The sequence below is a fragment of the Camelus dromedarius genome, chromosome 12 (assembly GCF_036321535.1).
Source record: "Camelus dromedarius isolate mCamDro1 chromosome 12, mCamDro1.pat, whole genome shotgun sequence".
In the NCBI taxonomy this organism is placed as follows: Eukaryota; Metazoa; Chordata; class Mammalia; order Artiodactyla; family Camelidae; genus Camelus; species Camelus dromedarius.
The window spans coordinates 45,969,948-45,995,021 of NC_087447.1; the positions used below are offsets into that span (position 1 = coordinate 45,969,948).

At 37.1% G+C, this 25,074-nt stretch overlaps 2 protein-coding genes and 1 pseudogene across 2 annotated transcripts; 1 reads left to right on the forward strand and 2 right to left on the reverse strand.

Annotated features, from left to right (window-relative positions):
* The first annotated feature begins 4,138 nt into the window (after positions 1 to 4,138).
* LOC105098053 (olfactory receptor 51S1) lies at positions 4,139 to 5,110 on the forward strand. Its single transcript, XM_010990673.3, has one exon. It carries the CDS (start codon positions 4,139 to 4,141, stop codon positions 5,108 to 5,110), a length of 972 nt encoding a protein of 323 aa, XP_010988975.3.
* Positions 5,111 to 10,165: 5,055 nt separating this feature from the next.
* LOC105098054 (olfactory receptor 51A7-like) lies at positions 10,166 to 11,040 on the reverse strand (annotated as a pseudogene).
* A 6,062-nt stretch (positions 11,041 to 17,102) lies between these two features.
* LOC105097971 (olfactory receptor 51F2) lies at positions 17,103 to 18,053 on the reverse strand. The gene has a single exon (XM_010990603.3). The coding sequence runs from the start codon at positions 18,051 to 18,053 to the stop codon at positions 17,103 to 17,105; it is 951 nt and encodes a 316-aa protein (XP_010988905.3).
* Positions 18,054 to 25,074: the final 7,021 nt, after the last annotated feature.

Sequence of the window (25,074 nt, forward strand, 5' to 3'; positions counted from 1 at the left end):
CATGTTATGCTTTTTTTTTAATGCTTCCTATATGCCCAGATCTCTTGCATATTCACATTTCATAATGTATCTGATGTAATCTCTTACTTTGTTAGGTAGTTATCCATGAGACATACTACCTGTCTCCAGCAGATTTGCGGGGTGCTCAGCACTGAAGATACCTCTTTCAGGACAGTCAAGGTTAATACGGAGACAAATGGGGTCTCTCGGGAAATGGAAAGGCAATCACCACCTTGGAGATAAGTTCAGTCTCTTAGCCATTTCTTCCTACTGTGGTTTATCTCCTGTGACCCAACTTTTAGGAATTCCTCTCACATTGGCCACTTACTGAAGCCTTTCTAATTCTGTAGCGCTCAATCCCAGGGCCTGGGAGGAGAGATGGTCAGCAGGGGTTCAGGGAAGAGGAAAACAATATCTGTGGCAGAATGCATGTGAGGTATGATGATACAGAGAAAGAAATTCCACTTACAAAATGTATTTTTGATGGTCTGAAAATCAGTGACATATCTGAGGAATTACAGGAGTTCTGGAAAGCTAAGATGCATGAGTCAAAACAGATTAAACAGTAAAGGTTGTCTGGAGCCAGATGGTGAAGGGGTTTCTATGGCAAATAAAGGTGTGGACTTTATTTTGAAGCAGTGGAAAACCAGCTGGGTTTAAGGAAAGACACCACAGCCACATTATCAGATTGCAAATTAGAAATAACACCGTGGGATCTCTGCAGAGGAGGGATTAAAATGCAGAAGAGTTGATAGCCCGGAAACTAGTGGAGATAAAGCCCTCAGCAAAGGCCACAGCCATGTCGATGAGTGAAAGAATTGGATTCGGGAAAAATATTTGAGATGAGACAATGGAGTTTACTGAGTAATTGACAGTTACTCATTTGATAGGAGAATATGTCTTTCCAAGAAAAAATAAAGAATTTGGGGTAAGGCTAAAGTCATCTCTGAATTCTATCCTCAATTCAGCATTATTCCCTTTTCCCTAGCCATTACTTCTTTAGTCAAATCAATTTAATGCAAATCCTTCTAGCACCTCTAGGCACTTAAGTACAAATGTAGCTATTTGGGAGATAGAATACTTTAGGAGACTTTTAAAACATGTATGATACCATAATGCATAAATCACTATTATGCATTTTTTAACTTAGCAATGTATCTTCATTCCTAACTATTAAGATTGTCGTGCATCATGGCCATCTCCCTGATTAGTTATCAGAACTAATATGAAGAATTATAAAGAATTGTTTCCCCTTGACAACAAAAATCTTTTTTTATGCCTCTTTAAACATGAGAGCCTTTCTCTCTGATCAATATTTAAAAAACTAGAATTGCCAAACCAAGCAGATTTCTTGTTTAATGGGTTCTGCCAAATTGTTCCCAAAAGGGCTACCTTGTTTTATAATCTAGACAACCTTGATTAAGAACAATCTTTTAATATCTTTTACAGAATATAATTTTATCAAATTTTATTTATCCCACATGATGGGTTAAGAAGTGTCTTGTTATTTTTAAATGTGTATTCCTTTAGTAACCACTGAGATTGATTTTATACATTTGTTTAGCATTTGTATATATTATTATATGAAAAAAATCAGATTTTGCCAGATTTGACATGATATTGCCCATCTTTTGTTCATAGTTTTTTTCTTAATAAATTTCAAATTCTAAATGTTTTTCAGTAATGTAAGCCGCAAATATTGTCTGATTCTGGGACACACTCTTCCATTGTTTCCCATATCTTTCAACCTCATATAAGGTACCATGGTTACATTAGATTTTTTCTTTTTGCTGTGAAATTATTTTATTATTGTAAAACAGTTAACATGAGATCTAACCTCTTAAAATTTTTTTAACTTGGTAACTCTAGGCACAGTGTTGCACAGAAGATTTTTAGAATTTTTTCATCTTGCATGACTGAAAATTGATTCTCATTAAACAGAAATTTCCTGTTTCCCCCACCCCCAGAATCTGGGACCACCATTCTCCTCTCTGTTTCTCTGAGTTTGGCTATTAATATACTTTATATAAGTGGAATCATGCAGCATTTGTCCTTCTGTGACAGGCTTATGCAACAACATCCTGGAGGACAGTATGCTAAAATAATAAAAAATTTGATTAAAAAATAATAAAACAGTATTATTGTATATACATTTACAATTATTGTATCTTAGAGATATTGACCTTATTTCATAATGAAATGTCTTTCTTCATTTAATAATATTTTCTGTCTTGAGTCTTTTTATCTGATATTGGTATAGCCACTCCAGCTCTTTTATGGTTATTGTTGGCATGATGTATGTTTTTCCATTCTTTTACTTTCCTCTTATTTACATATATCTTGGAATCCATATGTGTTTCCTGTGTGCAGAATATAGTTAGTCTTTTTTTTTCTACTCTGTACAACAGTGTCTGCTTTTTGTGAGGATTTTTTAGCCCGTGTACTTTGTAATTTTTGGAATTATGGTTCCAGTGGTTGGAAATGGTTGGAATTTCATGTGCCATTTTGCCAGAACTCCTTGTTAAATTTCCAGTTACTCTGATGATGATCCACAGCTTGCCCCAAAGAAGACCACTGGCTCTGGGTGGTAGAACATCTGGTCCTCCCTTTTTGCTCACCACCAAGATCACCACACTAATTGGCAAGCTCCAAGTCAGGGAAGCCAGCTCAGGCAGCTAGACCAAAGCTGTCGGCTTTCCCTGTCTGGTGACTGCTGACAACTGAAGGCAGTGGGGATGATGAGAGCAACCCCAGGCCAGAAAGCCAAGAACATGGTGGTTATTTCCCAATATTCAGTAGTCTTCATGAATAGGCTTATATCTCTGATGGATTTCAGAGTGCTGAAATTATATTAGTGACAGTTTTCCCAGTTTTATAGTTGCTTTTTTGGAGAGAGGATGTTTCAACCTCCGCACTTCATCATACCAGAAATGAATATTTGTTTCTATTTATACATCTTTTAATATTTTCCTTTTATAGTTTAAAAGTTATTACATTTTATTTTAAAATACTTCACTTCATGTTTTAGGATATGTGCATTTAGAGTTTTCCAGTGAATGTTTAGAGTTAATTTATATCCATAGCATCCCCTAAGAATATAATGTAGCATGTTTTTATTTTGCTCTTTCCCACATCACAATTTCATGGTCCTTTTGTCTGGAATTTCAGTTTTAACTTTTTGGATATTTAACTAAAGGAGGGAGATCTGACTATAGTGTGTGTCCAGTCCTTCTTGTTGAAATTATAAATAATATTTGGATATTAAATGTGAAAAGAGTCTAATTATGAGGCTCTTATTCTGGAAAATTGTTGAGTGGTAATGCCACCAACTGATTTAGGGAACCAAAATATGTTTCTTATTATTATGCATATATATTTTTTGGTTGTTGTTGTAATTTTCCCACCACTGCCTCCTAACTGAGAAAACTGGAAGAGGTTTAAAGATGCATCTGTTAAGATCTGTTCTGTATTACTGAATTTAAAATGCTTCTGACATCCAAGTAGAAATTTGGATGAGATAAATATAGAATGATCAGGGAATATATTTGTGATTCATCAATTTATAAAGTTTAGTTGAAGTCAAGAGGAATACCACTGAGGAAAAAGAAAAGGAAAAGTGTATATTCATAGCAGCCAGCAGTCATTGAGAAAATGATCAGTTTAGGAAAGGTGACTACCTTTGATTTAGTAATAAAGGAGTAATTGGTGACCTTAATGAGAGCAATTAACATTGAAATGTGAATGTGTTAAATCAGCTCAAAAGTCAGATTGCCTGGGACTGGGAGGAGTAGAAAAATGTGTCTATAGGAGTATAGACCCCCTCCCCCGTGTTTGCGATTAAGGGAGGAGGTAAGTTAGGGAAAAGATAACAGGAAAAACAGGGTTGAGGACAATGGGAAAACAATTCAAGAGTTTTGAGGACAGCTATAGAAAAAGCTCCAAGGCAAGGGATGACAGCAGTCTAGTTATTAGAATGTCTGTGTGTGAAAGGAGGGAATATGTGTGTGTATGTTATGTCTGGGGCAGGAGAGGAAGGAGGCAGGCTGTTTTCGAAAGCATTATGCAAATATGTCATAAGATTAAGTATGTCTTTCTAATCAGTTTTCAGGTTGCACAGTTCAAAGTGGGACCCTGAACTATGTCTACATTCCTCACCCAGTCAGCTCCCAATACCAGCACTTCAATGGCCCCCACCTTCCTGTTGGTGGGCATGCCGGGCCTGTCAGCTGTACCCTCCTGGTGGGCGATAGCCCTCCTCACTGTCTACCTTCTCTCTGCCCTGGGCAATGGTGCTATCCTCTGGATCATTGCCCTGGAGCCCGTGCTACACCGCCCAATGTACTTTTTCCTCTTCCTTCTCAGTGTGTCTGATGTTGGCTTGACCGCAGTCCTGATGCCCACCCTGCTGGGTCTTGCTCTTGCAGATGCTCATGCTGTCCCTGCCTCAGCTTGCCTCCTACAGATGTTCTTCATCCATGTCTTTTCTGTCATGGAGTCCTCTATGTTACTCACCATGGCCTTAGATCGGGCACTGGCCATCTGCCGCCCTCTCCACTTCCCAACACTCCTCACCAGTGGCATCGTTAGCAAGATCTGCCTGGCCATTGCTTTCCGATGTCTGGGTCTCCATCTGCCCCTGCCATTCCTCCTGGCCCACATGCCCTACTGCCGTCCACAGGTCCTGACCCATTCCTACTGCTTCCACCCAGGTGTGGTCCGTCTGGCCTGCCCCGGAGCATGGGGTGCAGTCTACAGCCTCTTTGTGGTCCTGTCAGCCATGGCGTTGGACCCCATGCTTATTTTTCTCTCCTATGGCCTAATTGGCAAAGTGTTACAAGGTTTGGGATCCAGTGGGGATCGCTGGAAGGCTGGCCAAACCTGTGCTGCCCACCTCTGTGCAGTGCCTCTCTTCTACGTGCCCGTGATCCTCCTGGCACTCATCGACCGTCTTCGGGTGCCAGTCCCTCAGCCTGCTCACACTCTTCTCTCCTATGTCCACTTCCTGCTTCCTCCATTGATAAACCCTGTTCTCTATAGTGTCAAGTTGAGGGAGATGAGACAGAGGATACTCAAGAGGCTGCAGCCCAGGAAGGTGGGTTGTGTTCAGTGAGGAGGGTGTTCCTTCACGCTTGGTGGCTCAGGGCTACCGGATTCAAAGGTTTCTGTGACTGAGAACTCATTTTATCATGCATGAAATGGTCATTCAGGTGCACCAGAATGCATATACGCCAATATATCTACCTGCCCCTAGAAGCATGCATGTGCTCATTGATGAAAACTTAACAAGCCCCAGAGAATGTACCCACTTTTATACCACAGATGCCGGGCATCAAAAGGGCCAGAATCTAGGTCTTGTCACTATCCTTCAAGTGTGTGAGAGTGTACCTTTTCCTGCATATCCACCAAAATTCACCAATACCCCTATTCTTAAATTTTCATAGTGAGAATAATCTCATTTTACTTTGTGTCATATTTCCCTAATAGTATCAATGAGTGTCTTTCACATATCTACTGGTTATTTTATTTCCTCCTCTATGAATAGCCTCTTCAAAAATCCTTCACCCATTTTTCTATTGGATTGTTTATGGTTTAAAAACAAATGTGCAAGATGTCCTAGTTTTAATCTTTGCCAATAGAGTATTTGCCTTTGTCATTATTTAAGCAACCAAATTTCAAGTAAATATAGTTTTACGTAATCAAATCTACATTTATATTTCTTTATAATTTTTGTGTTTCATATGTCTCTTTTAAGACAAGTATCTTTGACCCGTATGTTCTACATATATTCTCTTACGATTTTTTTTTTCTAGAATCATTATAATAGTTTTTACCTCTAAGTCTTTCTGTGTCAGGAGTCCAAGTTATATTAACCAAGACAATTATGTACTAGTGGCAGCATCTTCTATTAAATACATTATCTTTTTCTCACTGAAATAAAATACCATGCATGTCATCTTTTAGATGTGTCTGTGCATATAGACTTGGCTTTAGAGATCTTTTTATGGAGCATGATATATGTGCGTATACACACACGAGATATATACATACATACACATCACTGATCTGTTAGAATAGCCTCATAGCGTGATTTAGTTAATAGATTTAGTTAATATGTGGTATAAAGAGATACCTCACAAAACAAACAAGAGCTTTGGAAAACTAACAAGAATTACATTATTTTTATAGATTAAATATAAGGGAATCAGCATTTATGAAAGTTTTCATGTTGAAGAATTTAATAGGTGTTTTAGTTATTAACACCTATTTTATACTTTTCAGTAAAATTATTCACATAGTTAAATTTATCTGTGTAGTTTTTAAATGTATGATTGTGTTGCTACTGTAAATAAGACATTCCCTTCTTCTCTCTCCATATATATATTGCTAGATTGAGAAAAACATCTTTTATCTTGCATTAATATATACTTTACCAAATTGTCATAAACATAATAGTAGTATTTTCTTAATTTTTGGATTTTATTTGCAGTTAGCATTCATAAGTAAAAACAGGTGATTGGTAACTTTCCCCTAATACTCATATAAATTATTTCATTTTCTTATTTTATTCATTTCATTGGAATCTCCAACCTATTATGAAAGTTTGAGTGAGCATTGAAATGTTGTTTCTCATTTTAATATAAATGGCATTAGTGTTTCACCTATTTGAAGAATGGTTGGCGCTAGATCTTTGGGTAAACTTTATAACTTTAAATAGTTCATTAGTATTCCAATTTTATTAATTTTTAGTAAGCGTACTTAATGAATCCTATTAAATTCTTTGTCAGCATGCACTAACACAATCATAATGTCTAACGTGTTGAACAACTGAAATATCCTTGTTTTCTTTTTTTTAACACTTTTATTGATTTATAATCATTTTACAATGTTGTATCAAATTCAAGTGTAGAGCACAATTTTTCAGTTATACATGAACATACATATATTCATTATCACATTTTTTTTCTCCATGAGCTACCATAAGATCTTGTATATATTTCCCTGTGCTATACAGTATAGTCTTGCTTATCTATTCTACAATTTTGAAATCCCAGTCTATCCCTTCCCACCCTCCGCCCCCTTGCCAACCACAAGTTTGTATTCTATGTCTATGAGTCTATTTCTGTTTTGTATTTATGCTTTGTTTGTTCGTTTGTTTGTTTTAGATTCCACATATGAGCAATCTCATATGGTATTTTTCTTTCTCTTTCTGGCTTACTTCACTTAGAATGACATTCCCCAGGAGCATCCATGTTGCTGCAAATGGCATTGTGTTGTCGATTCTTATGGCTGAGTAGGAGTCCATTGTATACATATACCACCTCTTCTTTATCCAGTCATCTGTTGATGGACATTTAGGCTGTCTCTATGTCTTGGCTATTGTAAATAGTGCTGTTATGAACATTGGGGTGCAGGTGTCATCCTGAAGTAGTGTTCCTTCTGGATATATGCCCAGGAGTGGGATTCCTGGGTCATATGGTAAGTCTATTCCTAGTCTTTTTAGGAATCTTCATACTGTTTTCCACAGTGGCTGCACCAAAATGCATTCCCACCAGCAGTGTAGGAGGGTTCCCCTTTCTCCACAGCCTCTCCAGCATTTGTCATTTGTGGATTCTTGAATGATGGCCATTCTGACTGGTGTGAGGTGATACCTCATTGTAGTTCTGATTTGCATTTCTCTGATAATTAGTGATACTGAGCATTTTTTCATGTGCCTATTGATCATTTGTATGTCTTCCTTGGAGAATTGCTTGTTTAGGTCTTCTACCCATTTTTGGATTAGGTTGTTTGGTTGTTTCTCATTAAGTCATATGAGCTGTTTGTATGTTCTGGAGATCAAGCCTTTGTTGGTTTCATTTGCAAAAATTTTCTCCCATTCCGTAGGTTGTCTTTTTGTTTTACTTATGGTTTCCTTTGCTGTGCAGAAGCTTGTAAGTTTCATTAGGTCCCATTTGTTTATTCTTGCTTTTATTTCTGTTGCTTGAGTAGACTGTTCTAGGAGAACATTTTTGAGATGTATGTCAGATAATGTCTTGCCTATATTTTCTTCTAGGGGTTTATTGTATCTTGTCTTATGTTTAAGTCTTTGATCCATTTTGAGTTTATTTTTGTGTATGGTGTAAGGGAGTGTTCTAGCTTCATTGCTTTACATGCTGCTGCCCAGTTTTCCCAACACCATTTGCTGAAGAGACTGTCTTTATTCCATTGTATATTCTTGCCTCCTTTGCCGAAGATTAGTTGACCAATCCTTGTTTTCTTATAATTATAGAAGAACACATTTTAAATGAAAAGTAACAGATTGAATCCACATAGTGCCAAGACAAGAATACACAATGATATATTAGGACATAATTCTAGGAACACAGAATAGCTATACCTCCATATTACATCAAGCTTTCCTGCAAGGTACATTATATAGTCTCTTATTAAACTAATCAGATAAGTTAGTCTGTCCATTTCATGAATGAGAATACTGAGGCTGAGAAATTAAGAATGCCCCAAGTCTATAAAATTAGTTATGAAACAATTTATTTTCAGATTCACCCTAATCAAAAGCCCCTACTACAGAAGACTTCTTAAAATTGTTGAATGGAGAAGCTGCTTGGTCTTGAGGCAACAGGGATGAGGTCTCTGAGAAACCCTTCTTTTCCCAAAGTTCACTCTTTCCTCCTCCTGGGGACACCTACCCCCAATTTCCTATTTATTTACTGAGGGTAGAGTGATGTAAACAGAGTTTGGAGTCACACAGGCCTGGTTTTGAATTCAGGCCACTATTCCTGTGTGGTTTGACATGGATTGTTCCATATTTATAAAATGGGTATAATGAAGATTTCATAAAATCAGTCCCCTGAATCCTAGTGTCTGAACATAAGAGTTATTCAACAAATGGTAGTTTGGGGAAATTAAAAATGAAATTAAAATAGCTATGTTTAAATGTTGTATGCATACTCAATCTCAATAAAGAACTTTACAGCTGGAAGTTTCTTTAAGGTCCTACCATCTCATATTGACAGAAATCTGCAACCTGTGACCTGCCGAAAGCACTTTTGGGTGGACCTTTGTAGCTCAGTGGTGGATGAACTGAAAGCAGAATCGCTGGCTGCCTCCATGTGTTTATTACTTCACTAGGTGAGGGGAGCAAATAACTCTTCCACAGCAGGGTTTCAACTACTCTTTCCTGGTCCTCACTCCTAGTCACTGGCCACATCCACATCAATCCCCTTGAATCCTTGCTGTCTACTGGTTGCTGTTACCACTGCATGACATCAGGGGGCACTGTTCTCCCTGAAAATCATTCCACATCAATTTAACTGATAAATTTTGGGAAGAAACATTCTTTTTCCTCTAACAGCACATGGGAGAATATAAATACTAGCAAGAAAACTTCTAAGTGTATACAAAATGTAACTGTGATACACAGAAGTTGGATGAAAGTGCAGACCAGGAAAAACTTTGCAAATCCCAGATCTCTGGGTTGGTCCCACAGATTAACAAAGCCTACCAGACTTGTACCCAGAGTTTAAGAGTGTGTGTGTGTGTGTGTGTGTGTGTGTATGAGACAGAGAGAGACAGATTGAGAGCGAGAGGGTTGGAGTAGGAGAAGGAGAGAAAGATTAAGAATTCCTAACAGGGATCATAAATCCAAATACCGTAGAGGAGGAAGTGATAATAAAACAAGTGGAGCAAGTGCACGCTCAGACTGTGATTAGTAGGAGCTGTGCTAACTCAAGGGGCCAGCCACTTGTCAGTGCGTTCCTGCTGAGTATTTCCATGTGGGGAAATAGAACTGGTTTTGCCATATCTTCCCATTTTGAAGATAATTTGAAGTCATCTAAATATCTTGTCCAAGCAAACCTTGCTGAAGACCGTATTTGTATTGTATAGCTTTAAAAAAAAATTAACTGATTAATCTATACAATGCAGAAAGAAGAAATTCTTTTTTTAATTTTGAAGTACACATGAAATAATCAAAATACATGATACATAGCAAGTAATTTTCTCAAGACCCACAGCCAGGAAATGGCAAAGCTGAAACCAGAGGACTGTTTTGTTGGTTTTTTTTTTTTTGTCTGTGTCCAGAGAGCTTTTCCACATATCTTGCCTCCTGGTTGACAGGACTAAGCTATCAGAGTGGATGGTTTAGAGGATATCTAATTCCTGTTGAGATCTATTTGCTCTTTCTTCCATGGGTTGGTACCAGCAAGAATACATCAGCTATCAGAATCATGGCCAAAGGGGACTTATGCTTGGCAAATCGATGAATAGTAGCCAAGGTGATGATGGACACATAGAAGATGAGCACCGCACAGATGTGGGAGACACTGGTGTTTAGGGCTTTAAGCCGTTTCCCATGGGATGCAATCCCAACTGCAGTCTTGAAAATAAACACATAGGAGACCCTAGTAAACACGCTGCCTGACATCACAGAGTGCAACAAACAGACCATAGTAAAAGTTAACTTTGTTGTCAGAGCAGGCAAGTTTCATGACATCCTGGTGGAGGCAGTAGGATTGTGATAACAGGCATTTATTACAGTATCTGAGTCTCTTTAAAGTGAAAGAAAGGGGAAGAAATAGAAGAACACTTTTAATAGTAAATGCCAGCCCAATTTGCAAAACTCTGGAGCTGGTAAGGATGAAGCTGTATCTCAGGGGGTTGCAAATGGCTACAAAGCGATCAAAGGACATGATCAGGAGCACCGAGGACTCCATGTCTGTGAATCCATGGATGAGAAATTCCTGGGCGTTGCAGGCATCAGCAGAAATTCCCATGGCGTTGAACCAGAAGATCCTTAGCATGGTGGGAAGAGAGGAGAAAGACAAGCCCAGGTCAGACAGGGTCAGCATGGAGAGAAAATAGTACATGGGCTCATGCAGGGAAGGCTCCGTCCTGATGACAAAGGATGGTGGAGTTGCCCCAGATGGCCATGAGGTACATGAGGCAGATAGGGATGGAGACCCAAACGTGCATATGCTCAAGCCCTGGAATCCTGATCAACAAGAATGGAGAGATTGCAACTTCCGAGGTATTGAGAGGAAACATCATAAATAGATCTCTTATTAAATGATGTACTGCTTGTGTGATTTTTAGAAGATTAAAAAGTGTTAAAAAGTAAAAAAAAAAAAAAGGTCTCTTATTTATCTGCTCCTGGTAGATAAATAACATCAACAACAAACAGAAATTCTCTTAGTTATATGTACTGAGCACAACTAATTTCAATTGTCAGTTAAATTCAACATCGCTCACATTTAGGTGTCAAGAAATAATGTAATATAACTTTTTCTATATGAAGAAAAATATGGAGTAGATTTAAACAGTTTCTTCATGATATTTATTTAAGACCTTTACAATCTTCAAGTCTGTCTTTATTCCCTGACATACCTCTAAACAACTCTACAGAAGTAATGAGGTGCTTTATTAACCTTTTTTCCCTCTGTTTTTAATTTTATTTTTTAATGAATCATAGTTGATTTAGAATATTAGTTTCAGATGTACAGCAAAATAATTCAGTTATATGTATACATACATATATACACATATTTTCAGACTCTTTTCCTTTATAGCTTATTACAAGAAATTGAGTGTAGTTCCCTGTGCTATACAGAAGGTCCTTGTTATTTATCTATTTTATATGTAGTAGTGTGTATCTGTTAATCCCAAACTCCTAATTTATCCTTTCCCCTTTTCCCCCTTGGTAACCATAGTTTGTTTTCTATGTCTGTGAGTCTTTCTATTAACCTTTTTTTAAATCACCACTTTTTGAAGTTTATGCATCACGTAAAGTAAGTTGGAATATATTGTAATCTGGAAAAGCTCTTAACATCATGAAAGTGGTCAATGGTCGTGTACTCATACAAACCACAGATGCTGTAGTAGCAGGAGTTAAAGGAAGCCTAAATCTTGTGTTATTGTTCATGGAACATGTGTGTGAAAATATAAAATTGATCTGCCACAGTGCTGAGTTTCCCTTTTGTCTCAGCCTTTCAAATGTGGTTAATGTTCCTTTAACGTGTAGCACATACCACAGTTGTCACTTGTAGATGCCTAAAGCACTCACATCCTTTCCATGCAATTGCTACTGGTGCTGCTCAGAATAGCTACAGTGTTTGCTCTTCTCTCCTTGTTATTGAATTTCTTTCCCATTGCTCTTGGCTTCTCTGTGTCTACCGTTAGGTTGGTGACCCATTCAGTTCTTATCTCTGGTATTCAGACGTGATCCCACTCATAACCCTGGTGTCAGCATCACTGACACCTTGGGTAACTCTGCTTTTAACAGCTTTAGACCAGAAAAGCCCCAGTGGTGCAGCTGACAATCTGCCCATGTCCTTGTCAGAGGAGTGGGATTCAGATACAGAGAAAAGGGATAGAACATTGTCCATTCTTACTCGATGAGTCCCTTCAAAACAGGTCATTTCCAAAGTTCCATGTCTGTGGCTTTTCTTGACAAGCTCCCAACCTAACTCGGCTAACTAAATAAATGACTTACTGTTAATAACATTTTTTCCCACTATGCTCATCATGCAAATACAAAGATGTATCCCCATCCCACATACAAACCCTAATCTTACCAGTAGTCAATGCTGTCCCAAATGTAGCTTGATCTCTTAGACTGGAGAACCCGTGAAACATCTTCACCTCCAGCCCTCTGAAAGGTATAGGGTTGATGTCTATAAATTGCAGACTTTTTTCTATGGAAACATAAGATCATCTTAAGGAAGGTCAATTTCAGTCTCTAGGACACCTACCAGGCTCCTGGTTGTCATATCCCAGAGCAGCAGTGGAGAGGTTTCAAATGACTCGGGTTCTGCAGTTTCTTCACTTCAGCACCCTGTTGGGAATCTGCACCCTTATTTATACTCTTATACTCTTCTCTAGCACAGGCACACCCTCCTGAGAATGAACAGACACCTGTGTCCCTGGGAATAACGACTCCACTTGCTTCATCACTGTCTGTCAGTAAGGTGCTCTCCTAAGAAAATGCAGAGTGCAGGCTCTGCCTCACAGTCATAGGTTTAACTCTTGTGACTGTCTTCCCACATGAAGTGTGGGCTATGGGGACAGCCAGTCTCAGATATTGGTAAGGCAACCCATGGCTCCAAAATTAAGTGTATGCTTTAGCAGACTTGGTGTGAGACTATCACAGACCGTATATGGAATTCTGCTCTCAGAGGTGTTTTATTTGGTCATCACAATGTCCAATTTTATTTTTATTGTGAATGCATTTAAGTTGTTCACAAGCTCTCAAATTTATCATAAAATCCTCTTTTTTTCATTGTCTTATATTCAGTCCTTCACCTTTATTGACAACCAAAAGCATTTGACTTTATAGAACAGAAAGCCGAGGGTTGCAAGCAGTCTGGTATCTTGGACCCTCAGGTATAGAAGAGGAAATCAGTTTTTATCCAGTTCTCAACTTTGCAAACTGGAAGTAAACAAAAGGTGTAATTCTGGTAATATGGTTATAGGAGGACATACGATTTTCAGGCAGAGAGTAGAAAATAAGATCTAGCAAAACATCTTACTCCTGAAATGGTATAACAGATATAAATGAATCAACTTTGATAAGCCAACAATGTATTCAAGTTAGTAGAATAGGGGGTATGCTGGAGGTGAGGGCTGCAGTCATCAAATTAGGTCAGGCAGAAACTTAAAGAAAAGAGACCCGTAAATTATTAATTTTGGTTTTCCACTTCTCCCCCCCAAAATGTATATTCCGTTAAATACATTGGATAAAATAATACAAATGTCTAACCTTGATGTACTTATCAGTTCAGGATCATAATGGAATTATATGGCTCAAGTTCATCTATGTTACTTCCTCCCAGCACTTTTTGACAGATGTCTGCATTATTCTGAGTTCAAAATTCATTGGTCTCCAGGTCACAAAATGGGACCAGGAGGAAAAGCAGCTGGTACTAGAAAAAAACTGCTTCTTTGTTTGTTTGTTTTTTCAGGGAAAATAGCTATGAGAACTCTGGCCCTAGAGGGGCTTAATTTAAGTAAAGGGTCCATTTATCTAAGTAAATGTAGGTAAATTCAGGTAAAAAATGAAATAAAATGTATTATCTTCCTCCTATATTATCCTTCCAATTCACATTGCTGCCCCAGTCCCTCCTGTTTCATTTCTTCTTTCCCTGATTCCTCTTTTCCACTTATTGTTAATATTATTATTTTAGTGTAAAAGGCTATGAATTTAACAATGACAAATAGTTCTCATAAAAGAAATTGCTCTCAGCAATCTTTCTGAGCCCACTTCTGTAAACTTTATGTACTCATAACCCCAATGGCATTTGAGTGAATAAGCCCCCAAATCTTGAAACCTTTCAATGTCTCTTGCCATCCAAAAAAACTCTCATCATTTTACAAAGGATATTTATTTTGTCTTGTCTGAATACCTTACAAAACCAAGCCTGAATACAGTGCCTTTCAAGATAGTATTTTTCCTATGCAAGATCACTTCTCATTGTACCCAAGCCACTAAGCAGTCAGATCTCAGCAAAGCATGAGCAGGGAAATGTTATTACAGTTTGGAAGAAAATGGCTTAACCACTAAAGGCGTTACAGAATCTTACCTAATTGAATTAATGAACATTTGTAGAAGCATATTTTAAAGGTGTTAGATCTGAGACAGTAGAGGAAATGGCTGGTGGCATGAATATAAATTGACATGGAGAGGAATTTATTGACATGAGGACACTCATCCATGATTGGAGTTCACTATTATATCAAGGAAACCTGCCTGCTGTGATAATGCACTCTTGAGATGGTTGCTTGAAGCTTTAACATGATGATTGCCTATAGAAAATTAGATAGAGATGCCATATCTGGTTGGCATCATACAGAAATCTCAAGGAGGTAGACATGTTAGAATGGATGTATCATGGAGGGCCAGATAATTTATCACATGATTATTTTCTCTGGAAGGAAAGAGAGGGCATTCCTTCACTTAAGCAACAAAGAATGCATTTGTAAGAGAGTGTCTGACATCTTTGAATAATTCAGTAGTTGCTGTTCTCTGTAGACTGGGCTTGGCAGTGAAAGCTGCTTCTATGGAAAAACTCCCTAGTAACAATGAGAATAGACGGATTTTCAGACCACATGGTAGTACTTAACAATCAGAAGTAAGGTAAGTAATTACTGTTGAGAGTAGCAAGGCTAGAATGACAATCACAGTGTCAGTGCCCATAGTGATCTGTTCCATTAGATGATAGCATTCCTGCAGATAAGCTCAGTGGACAGTGACTAGGGTGTTACTTGAAATACATTTAAAATAGAGAACTTCTGAGCGTCAGACTGACATCATCCACTCTAACTGAACAATGTGGTTCCTTAGCCTATTTAAAGATTTAAGTCACTTGACATACCCAGTGTCCATCAATTACACATGAGCCTTAGTTCCCTTGATGAAATAACCTGCAGTGCCACTGTAAATATGAAACAAAAAATATCCATGGAAATATGTCCATTTCCAAATGTGCTGGCTCACTGGGCAAAGGAGAATACTCAGAGTCTTTGAGGACTGCTGGATATAGGATATGATCTCTCACTGATAATAGGCACCCAGACATACCATCCTGCTCTTTTTTGGTTAAAGCATGAGTTTATTGAAGCAAGATTAATGGAATTCTGGAAGAAGTTTATCTCATAGTAAACCCAATGATTCTTAGCTCTGCCTGTGCTTATTCCATAGATGCCTAAGTATGTAACTGGCAATATTACATTTAGTAGCTAGGGAAAATCTCATGTTACCACATCTGTGAAATTTAAACTGTTATGATAGGAAGGGCAAAGTACAAGATCACAAAAGCACAAATAAATAATGTGAATAGTTATTCCAGAATCCCATGGAACCTATCACTTTTATATGGATGCTTCTCCATTATTTCACATCCATAGCCTTACTGGAGGTTCCCAATAAGTTGTTAGAAGAGAAGATAAATATTCAGGCTTGGTTTCTGGCTGGATTGGTGGGCAAGTTGGTGTTAACCAAAAATAGAATATGACGTCACAACAGCCCCACACATTGTGGCCAATTCAAAGAACAGTGAAGGAAAATCCTCATAATGTACAGTACTCTTGGTTGTCAACTTTTTGTGAAAAGAGAGGCTGTCTGATGTATGTGGATATGCACGGGCTTCTGTACTTTAGTGAAAGGTTTGGATAGTTGATCAGGTATGGAACTAGCAAATTTGAAAGAGAGACAAGGAAGTCTGTAGAAGATGTACATGAAGTACATATTGAAGTGGTCATAAAGGGTGAAAATCTTTTTATCTCATACTACTACCCACCAAACAGTACTCACCCCAGTGGAGGAACTCAACAACCAAGTGGAAAGAACCAACATGTAAATATCACCCAGCCTTAGCTATACCACTGCTGGTCGCCTGGGGCACAGGTGAAGTCATCATGGCAGAGAGAGAGAGAGAAGGCATGAGCAACTCCCTTTTGCCAAGGCTAATCTGGGGAAAATGTTGAGAAAACAGTGTGATCCTCACTCCTGGGATGTTAGTAACGGCATTACAAGCTTAACGTTCAGCTAAGTGCCAGATCCAGAACACTTTATATGGCCCTTTCTATTTACATTGGATATGACCCTACACATAATAAAGGGCAGAAATAACTTGGCCTACGTAAGATCCAATGTTAAATTACATTCATGTGTATTTTAGGATTCACTCTATAGTATGTATATTTCAGAAGCATGCAGAGAATTGAGAGTTTTAAGAAAAAAATCCAATTAATTAAAGTGCTTTTTGTACATCATTCAGAAAATAACAGCTGTCTTGTTAACAGAGTTTCCTACGTTAAATCTGGATTGTTATAATTGTGTACAGAGTCCGAATGAATATTTTATTCAGGTCTCGTACTACCTGCAAATATAAATAGTTTTTAACTTATATTATTTCACTTTATCTTGAAAACAAAATTATAGTTTAGGTGGTATTAATATGGGCTTAACTGAAAGGGGACCTAAGCAAATATCATACAACCTATAAGTTGCAGAATCTGGACTGTTGGAGGCATATCTAGGCACTTTGGGGACAATTACCCTATTCTACCAAAGCACTCACTCATAAATGGACTTACTCTGAGATAACTAAAGATTAGATTTGGAACCTCTTCTGAATTAAGGCCTTGATAATAGCCTTTTGAATCTGCTTAGTTTTCACACTGTAGATGATAGGGTTGAGCACAGGAGGAATGAGCAAGAAGATATTGGCCATGATGGTATGGACAAATGGAGGTGCTGAATGGCCATAGCGATGGACAAGAGACAGGCTGATGAGAGGGATGTAGAAGATAGCAACAGCACTGATGTGGGATATGCAGGTGTTGAAGGCTTTCTGCCGCCCCTCTAAGGAAGCAATGCTGAGGACAGACCGGATGATCAGGACATAGGAGAGCAAGATGCAAGGACAGTCAAACCCTGTTGTGGAGAAGAGTGCAAACAGACCAAGGATGCTGTTGATTCTGTTGTCTGTGCATGAGAGTTGAATGAGATCAACATGGTAGCAGTAAGAATGTGAAAGGACCATAGAACTGCAGAAGGATAGCCGCTTGACCCAGAGCACAACTGGCAACATGACAGCAACATTCCTTATTGCCATGCTCACCCCAATCTGGGCAATCCTGGCATTGGTGAGGATGGTCGTGTATCTCAGTGGGTCACAGATGGCCACAAAACGATCAAAGGCCATGGCCAGAAGAACCCCTGACTCCATGAAAGTAAATCCATGGAGAAAGAACATCTGAGCGATGCAGGCGTTTAAGTTGATCTCTCGGGCTTCGAACCAGAAGACACCAAGGGTAGTGCAAAGTGTGCACAGGGACAAGCTCAGGTCTGTGGCTGAAAGCATAGAGAGGAAGTAATATATGGGCTCATGGAGGCTCTGTTCATGGAGGACCACCAACAGGATCATGCTGTTCCCAGCCAGGGCAATGGCATACAGGAGACAAAAAGGAATGGAGATCCAGACCTGGACTGCTCTCAGGCCTGGAATACCCGTCAAGAGGAAGGCCAGAGGCTGAGCACTGGTATTGTTGAGGACCAGCATAGTGAGGTACTGGGAAGACAGAGATATTTGAATAATTAAACTTAACACATGATGAAAATGCAGCTTGTCACTTAGACCATCTTTCTGGCACTCTGGGATTCACTAAATTACTATTGCTGATTCTCCAAGAACTTTCCTATTCTCTGAATTGTCTAGAACTGCAAGCCTCTTTTTCTGTCTCAGTATTTCTCATTTGTTGAGAAGGGAGGAGTCCCTGAATTGTTTCACATCAAATTTTCTTACATCTCTAGTTGTCTTTTTTGGCAACAAATACCACAATTTTAAATTATCCATTGGATTTAATTGACTTCAGAAGTCCCCAGTAGAATACCTAAACAATATGCTGATAAATCTGGTTTCCAGTATTTTTTTTGAAAATAATTTATTGATCCTGGAATAAAGCACTGAAAAAGCAGCTCACAATTGAAATGTGAATATTATGAGGCTTTCCTGGGATATATCCAGAAGGATGTCAGGACATCCTCAAGATACACATGTCTATGTAATGACAGGGTGGTCCAAAGAATCACCCTAAGAAAAATAAGTATAGCTCTGATTTGTCAGGAGTTCCCTGTATTATTGACAAATATTTGTATGCATTACATAATTTTATCCATATTCTAACTCCTAGAGTATATATGTTTTGCATATGACAAAACCAAGACTCAACAGTTAAATAATCCCCCAAGTTTTTATAAAGATAGCAGATATTGAGAGAAACCACATATATAACAAAGGTGAAGGAAAAGAAAGAAAGAGAGAGAGAAAGTAAGAAAGAAAGAGAGAGAAAGAAAGAAAAAGGCAAACCTTGTCATTATTTTATCACATTTCAGTAAGCACTTCACTTTAATGAATAGCATCGGTTTACTGCGAAACACAAAGAACTCTAATAGCTAGCATTTCTTGAACACATATTATGTGCCAGATCCAATTATCTTCATATCCATAATCTGATCCAATAATCATAACTATCCAATTAAGTACTGCAAATATCATCCCAAATATACATACGGGGAAGCTGATGTTTAAAGTGATTAAGTAATTTGCCCCAAATTGTGTAGCTATGCAGTTGAAGAGCTGAAGTTGGAATCTGCAGCTATGACCCCAGTGCCTTCATTCAGTGAGGCTGAGACATGCATAGGAGGAATCTCTACAGTCTGAGGAAGGTCCCTGGCGGTTTTCAGGTGTTTGCTTTCCGAGATACATTGTGGTCAATGTGGCATTTCTGGAGTAGAGTCCTAAGTTTTAGATGTTATTTCTGTGTGACTTGTACAGATATGAAGCTGTTTAGGTTTCTCAGGAAAGGAATCTCATCGTGAATAATCTGTTTACAAGGGGCCCAGAGAACTAGATGTTGAGGATACAGCCACTATGGAAAATGACACCAAAGCAGAACTGTCAAATGCAGTTGACTCATTTTAGTGACCATCTCATTTATCCACCACTTACATATTGTGCTGATGATACTTTCCTTCTGGAAATTTTCTCTCCGTGTGTGTTATTACATGGCATAAGTTTCTATCATTTTTTCCCCCTTCCCCCGGCAAAAGAACCTTAAATATGGTATCCTTCAGGTATCTGCACTTTGCCCACTCTCAAGCCATTTAAAAAAATATCTCACCCATTTTTACAGCTTCATTTTTCACCAATTTAATGATAAATTTCTAATAAATATCTGAAAACCAGCTCCAGTGTCCAGGTACCTGAAGATGGAACTTTCTTCTGAACACAGCTGTATGGATTTCTCATGATTAAATCAAATTCAATATATTGAAAACCAAATAGATCATTTTCCCCAATAATTGTTCTTTTTCCTAAATATTCTATATAAAGTTTATAATTTTTCACAAAAATTAGCCAGTTATCTAACTAAAAGCTCTGAAAGTTATCCTGTTCTTTTTTCTAATCGTCACCACTCCCAATAAATTACCAAGTCTTTTCTATTCAACCTGTAATATCTCTCCTTCTTCTTCCTGCTCTATTTAAACACAAAATAATCCATTTTTGATCTTCATACTATATAATTTGAACAATTAAGTTAACCTACAAATAGTAATAATTTGTTATAAATATAAAATAACAAGGGCTGCAAAACAGTAGCAGTAGCATTCATTTATTAAGGATCTTCTCTGTGCTAGGAAAATGTAAGTGAGAAAAACAGTCTTTCAAACTTAGTAAAAGTTTGAGAAACAGATACCAGATCCTGTGAGGCAAGGCACTGGAGTACAATGTATAGGCTGAAGAATATACATTTATTAGAAAACAAAGATATAAAATATTATTTTTTATGTTTTCAACTTAAGATGCTAGAAAAATATTTAAATAAATGTCAAAATAAGCAATTAATAAAAAAGAAGCAATTAATAAAGATAAAAAAGCACAAATGAATGAGTTAACAATAAAACCAAAGGTGATTATTTAAAAATAAAGTATGTGAGCTTTTTTCAAGAGAGGTCAAGAAATTTTAGAAAAAGCATGATTAACTGGACAAGAAGTGAAAAAGAAAACAAAAGTATAGCAAAATAAAACTTTGTATCAGAGCAGTATGCATAGTATAATTCTGTATTTGTCAGTAGATATAAAATAGATAATTTATAGGAAAACATTAATCACCAAACTAGCCCAGGAAAGCAAATTCAGAGTAGAAGAAATGGTAATGACAGGAAAAACTCCCACAAAACCAAACTTAAAGAAAAAAGTAGAGTATTTCTATTCTATACAAATTCTAGTAGAGCAGAATAGAGGAGATTTTGAGCTGCAGGGTCATTTGGCAATGCCTGGAGACAGTTTTTGTCACAACTGGGGAAGGAATGCTACTGGCATCTAGTGGTAGAGGCCAGGGAGGCTTACATCGAAAAATACACAAGACAGCAAAGATTATCCAGCCTCAAATGTCAATAGAGCAGAGGTTGAGAAACCCTATTCTAGAGCATATGAAAAGATGTAAAGTACATTTTAAATTTATGCAGTGATGTATGTTAATTGTATTTCAATAAAACTGGAAAAAAATTCAAAGAGTACCTATGTCTCACAAACAAATCAGCATATGTTTTGCAACCAGGAGAAAAAAAAAAGATGGAAAGTTATTCATCTAATTACTTAGGATGACATATACAAACATTATATATAATTTTTTTGCCAGCTAGATGCAACTGTGCTTTTAAAGAATATTGCACTTTGACACAGGAGACTTTGTCTTATGAATGAAGAAATTAGTCATCTTAAGAAATCTATCCATGATATGACTACACCAGCAGAGTAAAGGGGGCAAAACGTGATTTTCTCAAGAGATGAGGAAAAAATCAGAAAATGCAATGGTAATTCATGATAATTTTTTTAATGTTTAGGAAGAAAATAAGTTTCCAAATGAAAGGTATCTTTCAGAAATTTGGAGCAAACATTTACTGTTGACATATGAAAAGCAATTTTTATTAAAATAAGTGAAAAGATAAAGGAAAATTTCCCCCTGTCATTACTGAGTTCTTTCGACTAGTCTAATAATTGAATTGAAACCAGACAGATTAACAAGTGAAAAAAGAATTTAATTTGTATGTATGGAAGTCTCATAGAAATGGAACCTAAGAAGTGGCCAAAGCAGGCAGCTTCATACTCTTTAGACAAAGACAACAGATTTGTGAGAAATTGCCAAGATAAAGAACCTTGGGCTTCGGTGCTTAATTAGTGAAGAATCTAAACAGAGTTTGGTTTTGGAGTAGCAAATTCATAAGGAAGTAATAAGGTTTGTCTGTGTAGCCTTCTCTAGTGATAAGGATGTTTCTCTACATGACAGATTTGTTTCCTGCTTTTAGAAAGAAAGAAGAGGATTAACGTGTCCTTCTTGTATTGGCTGTTTCTTAAGTAACTTTAATTCAAAATTCAATAAGCCATATTCTATCATATTTTGGGGTGGTCTGCCCTGAGCCCCAGCAATATCTACTAACACAACTACTATTCAGCATTTTATGAAACAGTCTTAGTAAATGAAAAAGACAAATAAATAAAAGGAGATAGAGTTACCTTTGAAAAGAAACAAAAATGTATTTAGGTTTTAGTTGATTTTTTACTTGAAAAATCCAAAAGAATAGACTGCACATTCTTGAAGTAGAGTCTACCAAAGTGATTGCATAGAAGATCAGTGTCACAAATTAATAGCTTTTTCTGTTCACAAAAATTAAACAACACTGATGAAATTTTATGAAAATAAGGATTTATTTACAATAGCCAGAAAACTGTAGAATACATTGGTATAACAAAAGTTTGTGTTTGGCAGAGATAGGGGAGGTCTGTTCAAATTTACTAAAGAATATAAAGTCCTTTATTCCTTTCCTGAAAATAATAATGAATACTCAATAGTGAAAAAATGTGAATTCTCCCATTAACCCTGTCATAATTTCAAATCATTATCAATCAATAACATACAATCATTTTCAGTGAATAGTGACAGATGGATTCTAAAATGTATTAGGTTCTAAATGTGAAAATATATTCAGTATAATAGAAAACAAAGAAGAGAAGTGATATCCTTTAATATATCAAAATGTAATATAAAGTTATTATAATGAACAAAATGTAATAATCAAAGTTTTAAAAATATATATCCCCAGAAAAGAGTAGTATTTCTAAAAATGTAAATAAAGGTTAAGAATAAAATGACAATGACATCTTATATCAATAGAAAAAAACCTGATATGTGATAAATAGTGCTCGATCAATTGGCTAACAATTTATAAGAATATAAAAAAACACTATTTCACATGTCTCTGCATTTGGATTAAGAATTTCAAGGCCAAAAAAAGGCTATAATAATTAATAATAGAATAAAGAAGGGAATTGCTTTTATGGTATTTTTTTTAGGGAGTGCCTTCTTTAAGAAGATGAAATCAAAGTGACTAAGTAAAACATTGAAACAGAACACTAAGTCAACTTAAATACAACTGATTACAAAGATATGTGTAAACAAAATAATAAGAAATATAAGATGCCACATATGCATTAGAAGGTAGAAGGCAAGATCAAAGAACACTCCTGCATCTGCTTCAGTCTAGATTGTGTATCTGTCGTTTAATTGGTGACAGCCTATGGTTGGATAGATGGTGAGAGAGCTGGGAAGAGGAACAATAAAGTAAATAAATTTGTACACCCAGAGGTTTTGGTCATGAAGGGAATGGGGGACATTGGGATGTATTATTCTGACCCAGCATATTAATAAAGATAAAGGCAGAAGTCCTTGTTTCTAAACTGACATTGATGAGAGGTAGGACCTTAGTAAACTATTCCCATCTAAGATTGCTCATCTGTAACCCTGGACTTATACAAGTATCCCTGGTCTGTGTATATCCAGTTGTTTCTGTGATAGTTAATTGCCAAGATGTGTTTGAAGTACTTCTTTCTAAACGTAAAAAGTTTCTATTAAGAGTGCTATTTGAAAGCTTAGATATGAGGATCTAGTACAAAGATGGAGCTGATGCCAAGTGAAAGAACTCAGAAAATAGAAAATAAGAAAATACAGAAATCAGTTAAAATTAAAAGCTGAGTGAAACAACAATAAAATATACAACAAATATCAAATTTGGGCCACACAGAATCACAGCAATCCACTCCCTTTCCTTGACATAACTGACTTTGATGCTTTCTCCTGTAGAGAAATATTAGTTTGTAAACGCCTTGCTGATGTCTCATTTCATTCGCACAACTTCAACTTGAGCCTGTCACTCTGAACCCCTCTTCCTGATATCTACTCCTCTATCTCTGATTTACAGTCCTTTGCCTCCCCTCTTCCTGTCCCCCCTCTGCTCTATCCCTTGCCCTCCAGGTTAGCTCTCATCAGTCCTTCTCCTTGGTCTCCTTTCTGGTTCTAGCACCTTACCTGGTTCCCAACAGAGGGAGACTTGTCCTTTCCACTACCACCCTGCAAGTATGTAGTGGGTGGCTCTTGGATATGGCCTTCTGAGGAGCCCAGCATGTGAGTCAGCCCTGCTGCCAAGAGACCCTTGGGGCTTGGAGAGAATATAATCAGATGACCAACCAGCGAGCAGCATAATCCTAGAGGTAAAGACTAGAATTTCCCTGGAGACTCACCACACTAGAATGAAGCAGGTCTAAATAATATGTTTCCCATCTCCTTTTTAATTATTTTACGATCTTTGTAGAATATCCATGAATATATAAACATTTTTTCCCCATTAACTTTAGATTCTATTCACTGCTATGCAGGAAATGCCCTTACACCTCTCTCCTTTCTCCATCCCCAAATTTCATCATCTACAGTGTGATTATTTCCCTGAATAGGTATATAAATTTACGTATAGCCTTCTAGCTGTGATTAAATATAACATAGCTGTGTTTCAGTTGTTTGAACTTTAAAGCAAATAAATTTTGATTGAAATATGATTAGATAAACATTACTTAACACAGAATCTAGAATACTTGGTGTGACTTGAAAAAAGGATGACATATCATTCTACATCACTAAACACATGTCATTGTAAGACAAGGCATCCTTTCAACAAAATAAAATCAGTTCTTTCCTTTTTCTCATTCAGTTGTCCATATTTACATTAAATTTCTGTCTAATTTACACTGGACCGTGGTTTTCTGGGACAAATTTCTGTTTTCTCTGGAGTTCAAATTCTCTTCCATTCTGTCCCCTCACAGGATACAGACAAGCTTTCTATACCATCTCACCAATGCCTTACTGTCTTTATTGGTAATGGTAATTAATTGCTTGCAAAATTTAATGAGCATACAAATAACCTCAAGATCTTGTTAAAATGAAAATTCTGATTCAGTAGGTCTGGGATGGGATCTGAATCCTGAATTTCTGACATTGTGTCTGCTTTGAAGTCATATTTTGTGCAAGACTTTAATATATTATACATTTTTCAAGACGTTGGATTGCTGCTTCCCTGAGATTACATGACACCTCTGAGTAGTTTCTACTTGATTATGAATTGTTATCTATTGTTGAACTTTATTGGATATCTGCTTCATTTTGCTGAAGCGCATAATCCAATTTTATTCA

What these genes read in the sequence shown, in the direction of transcription:
- LOC105098053 (XM_010990673.3), top strand. Translation starts at nt 4,139, where the DNA reads ATGTCTACATTCCTCACCCAGTCAGCTCCCAATACCAGCACTTCAATG.
- LOC105097971 (XM_010990603.3), bottom strand. Translation starts at nt 18,053, where the DNA reads ATGCTGGTCCTCAACAATACCAGTGCTCAGCCTCTGGCCTTCCTCTTG.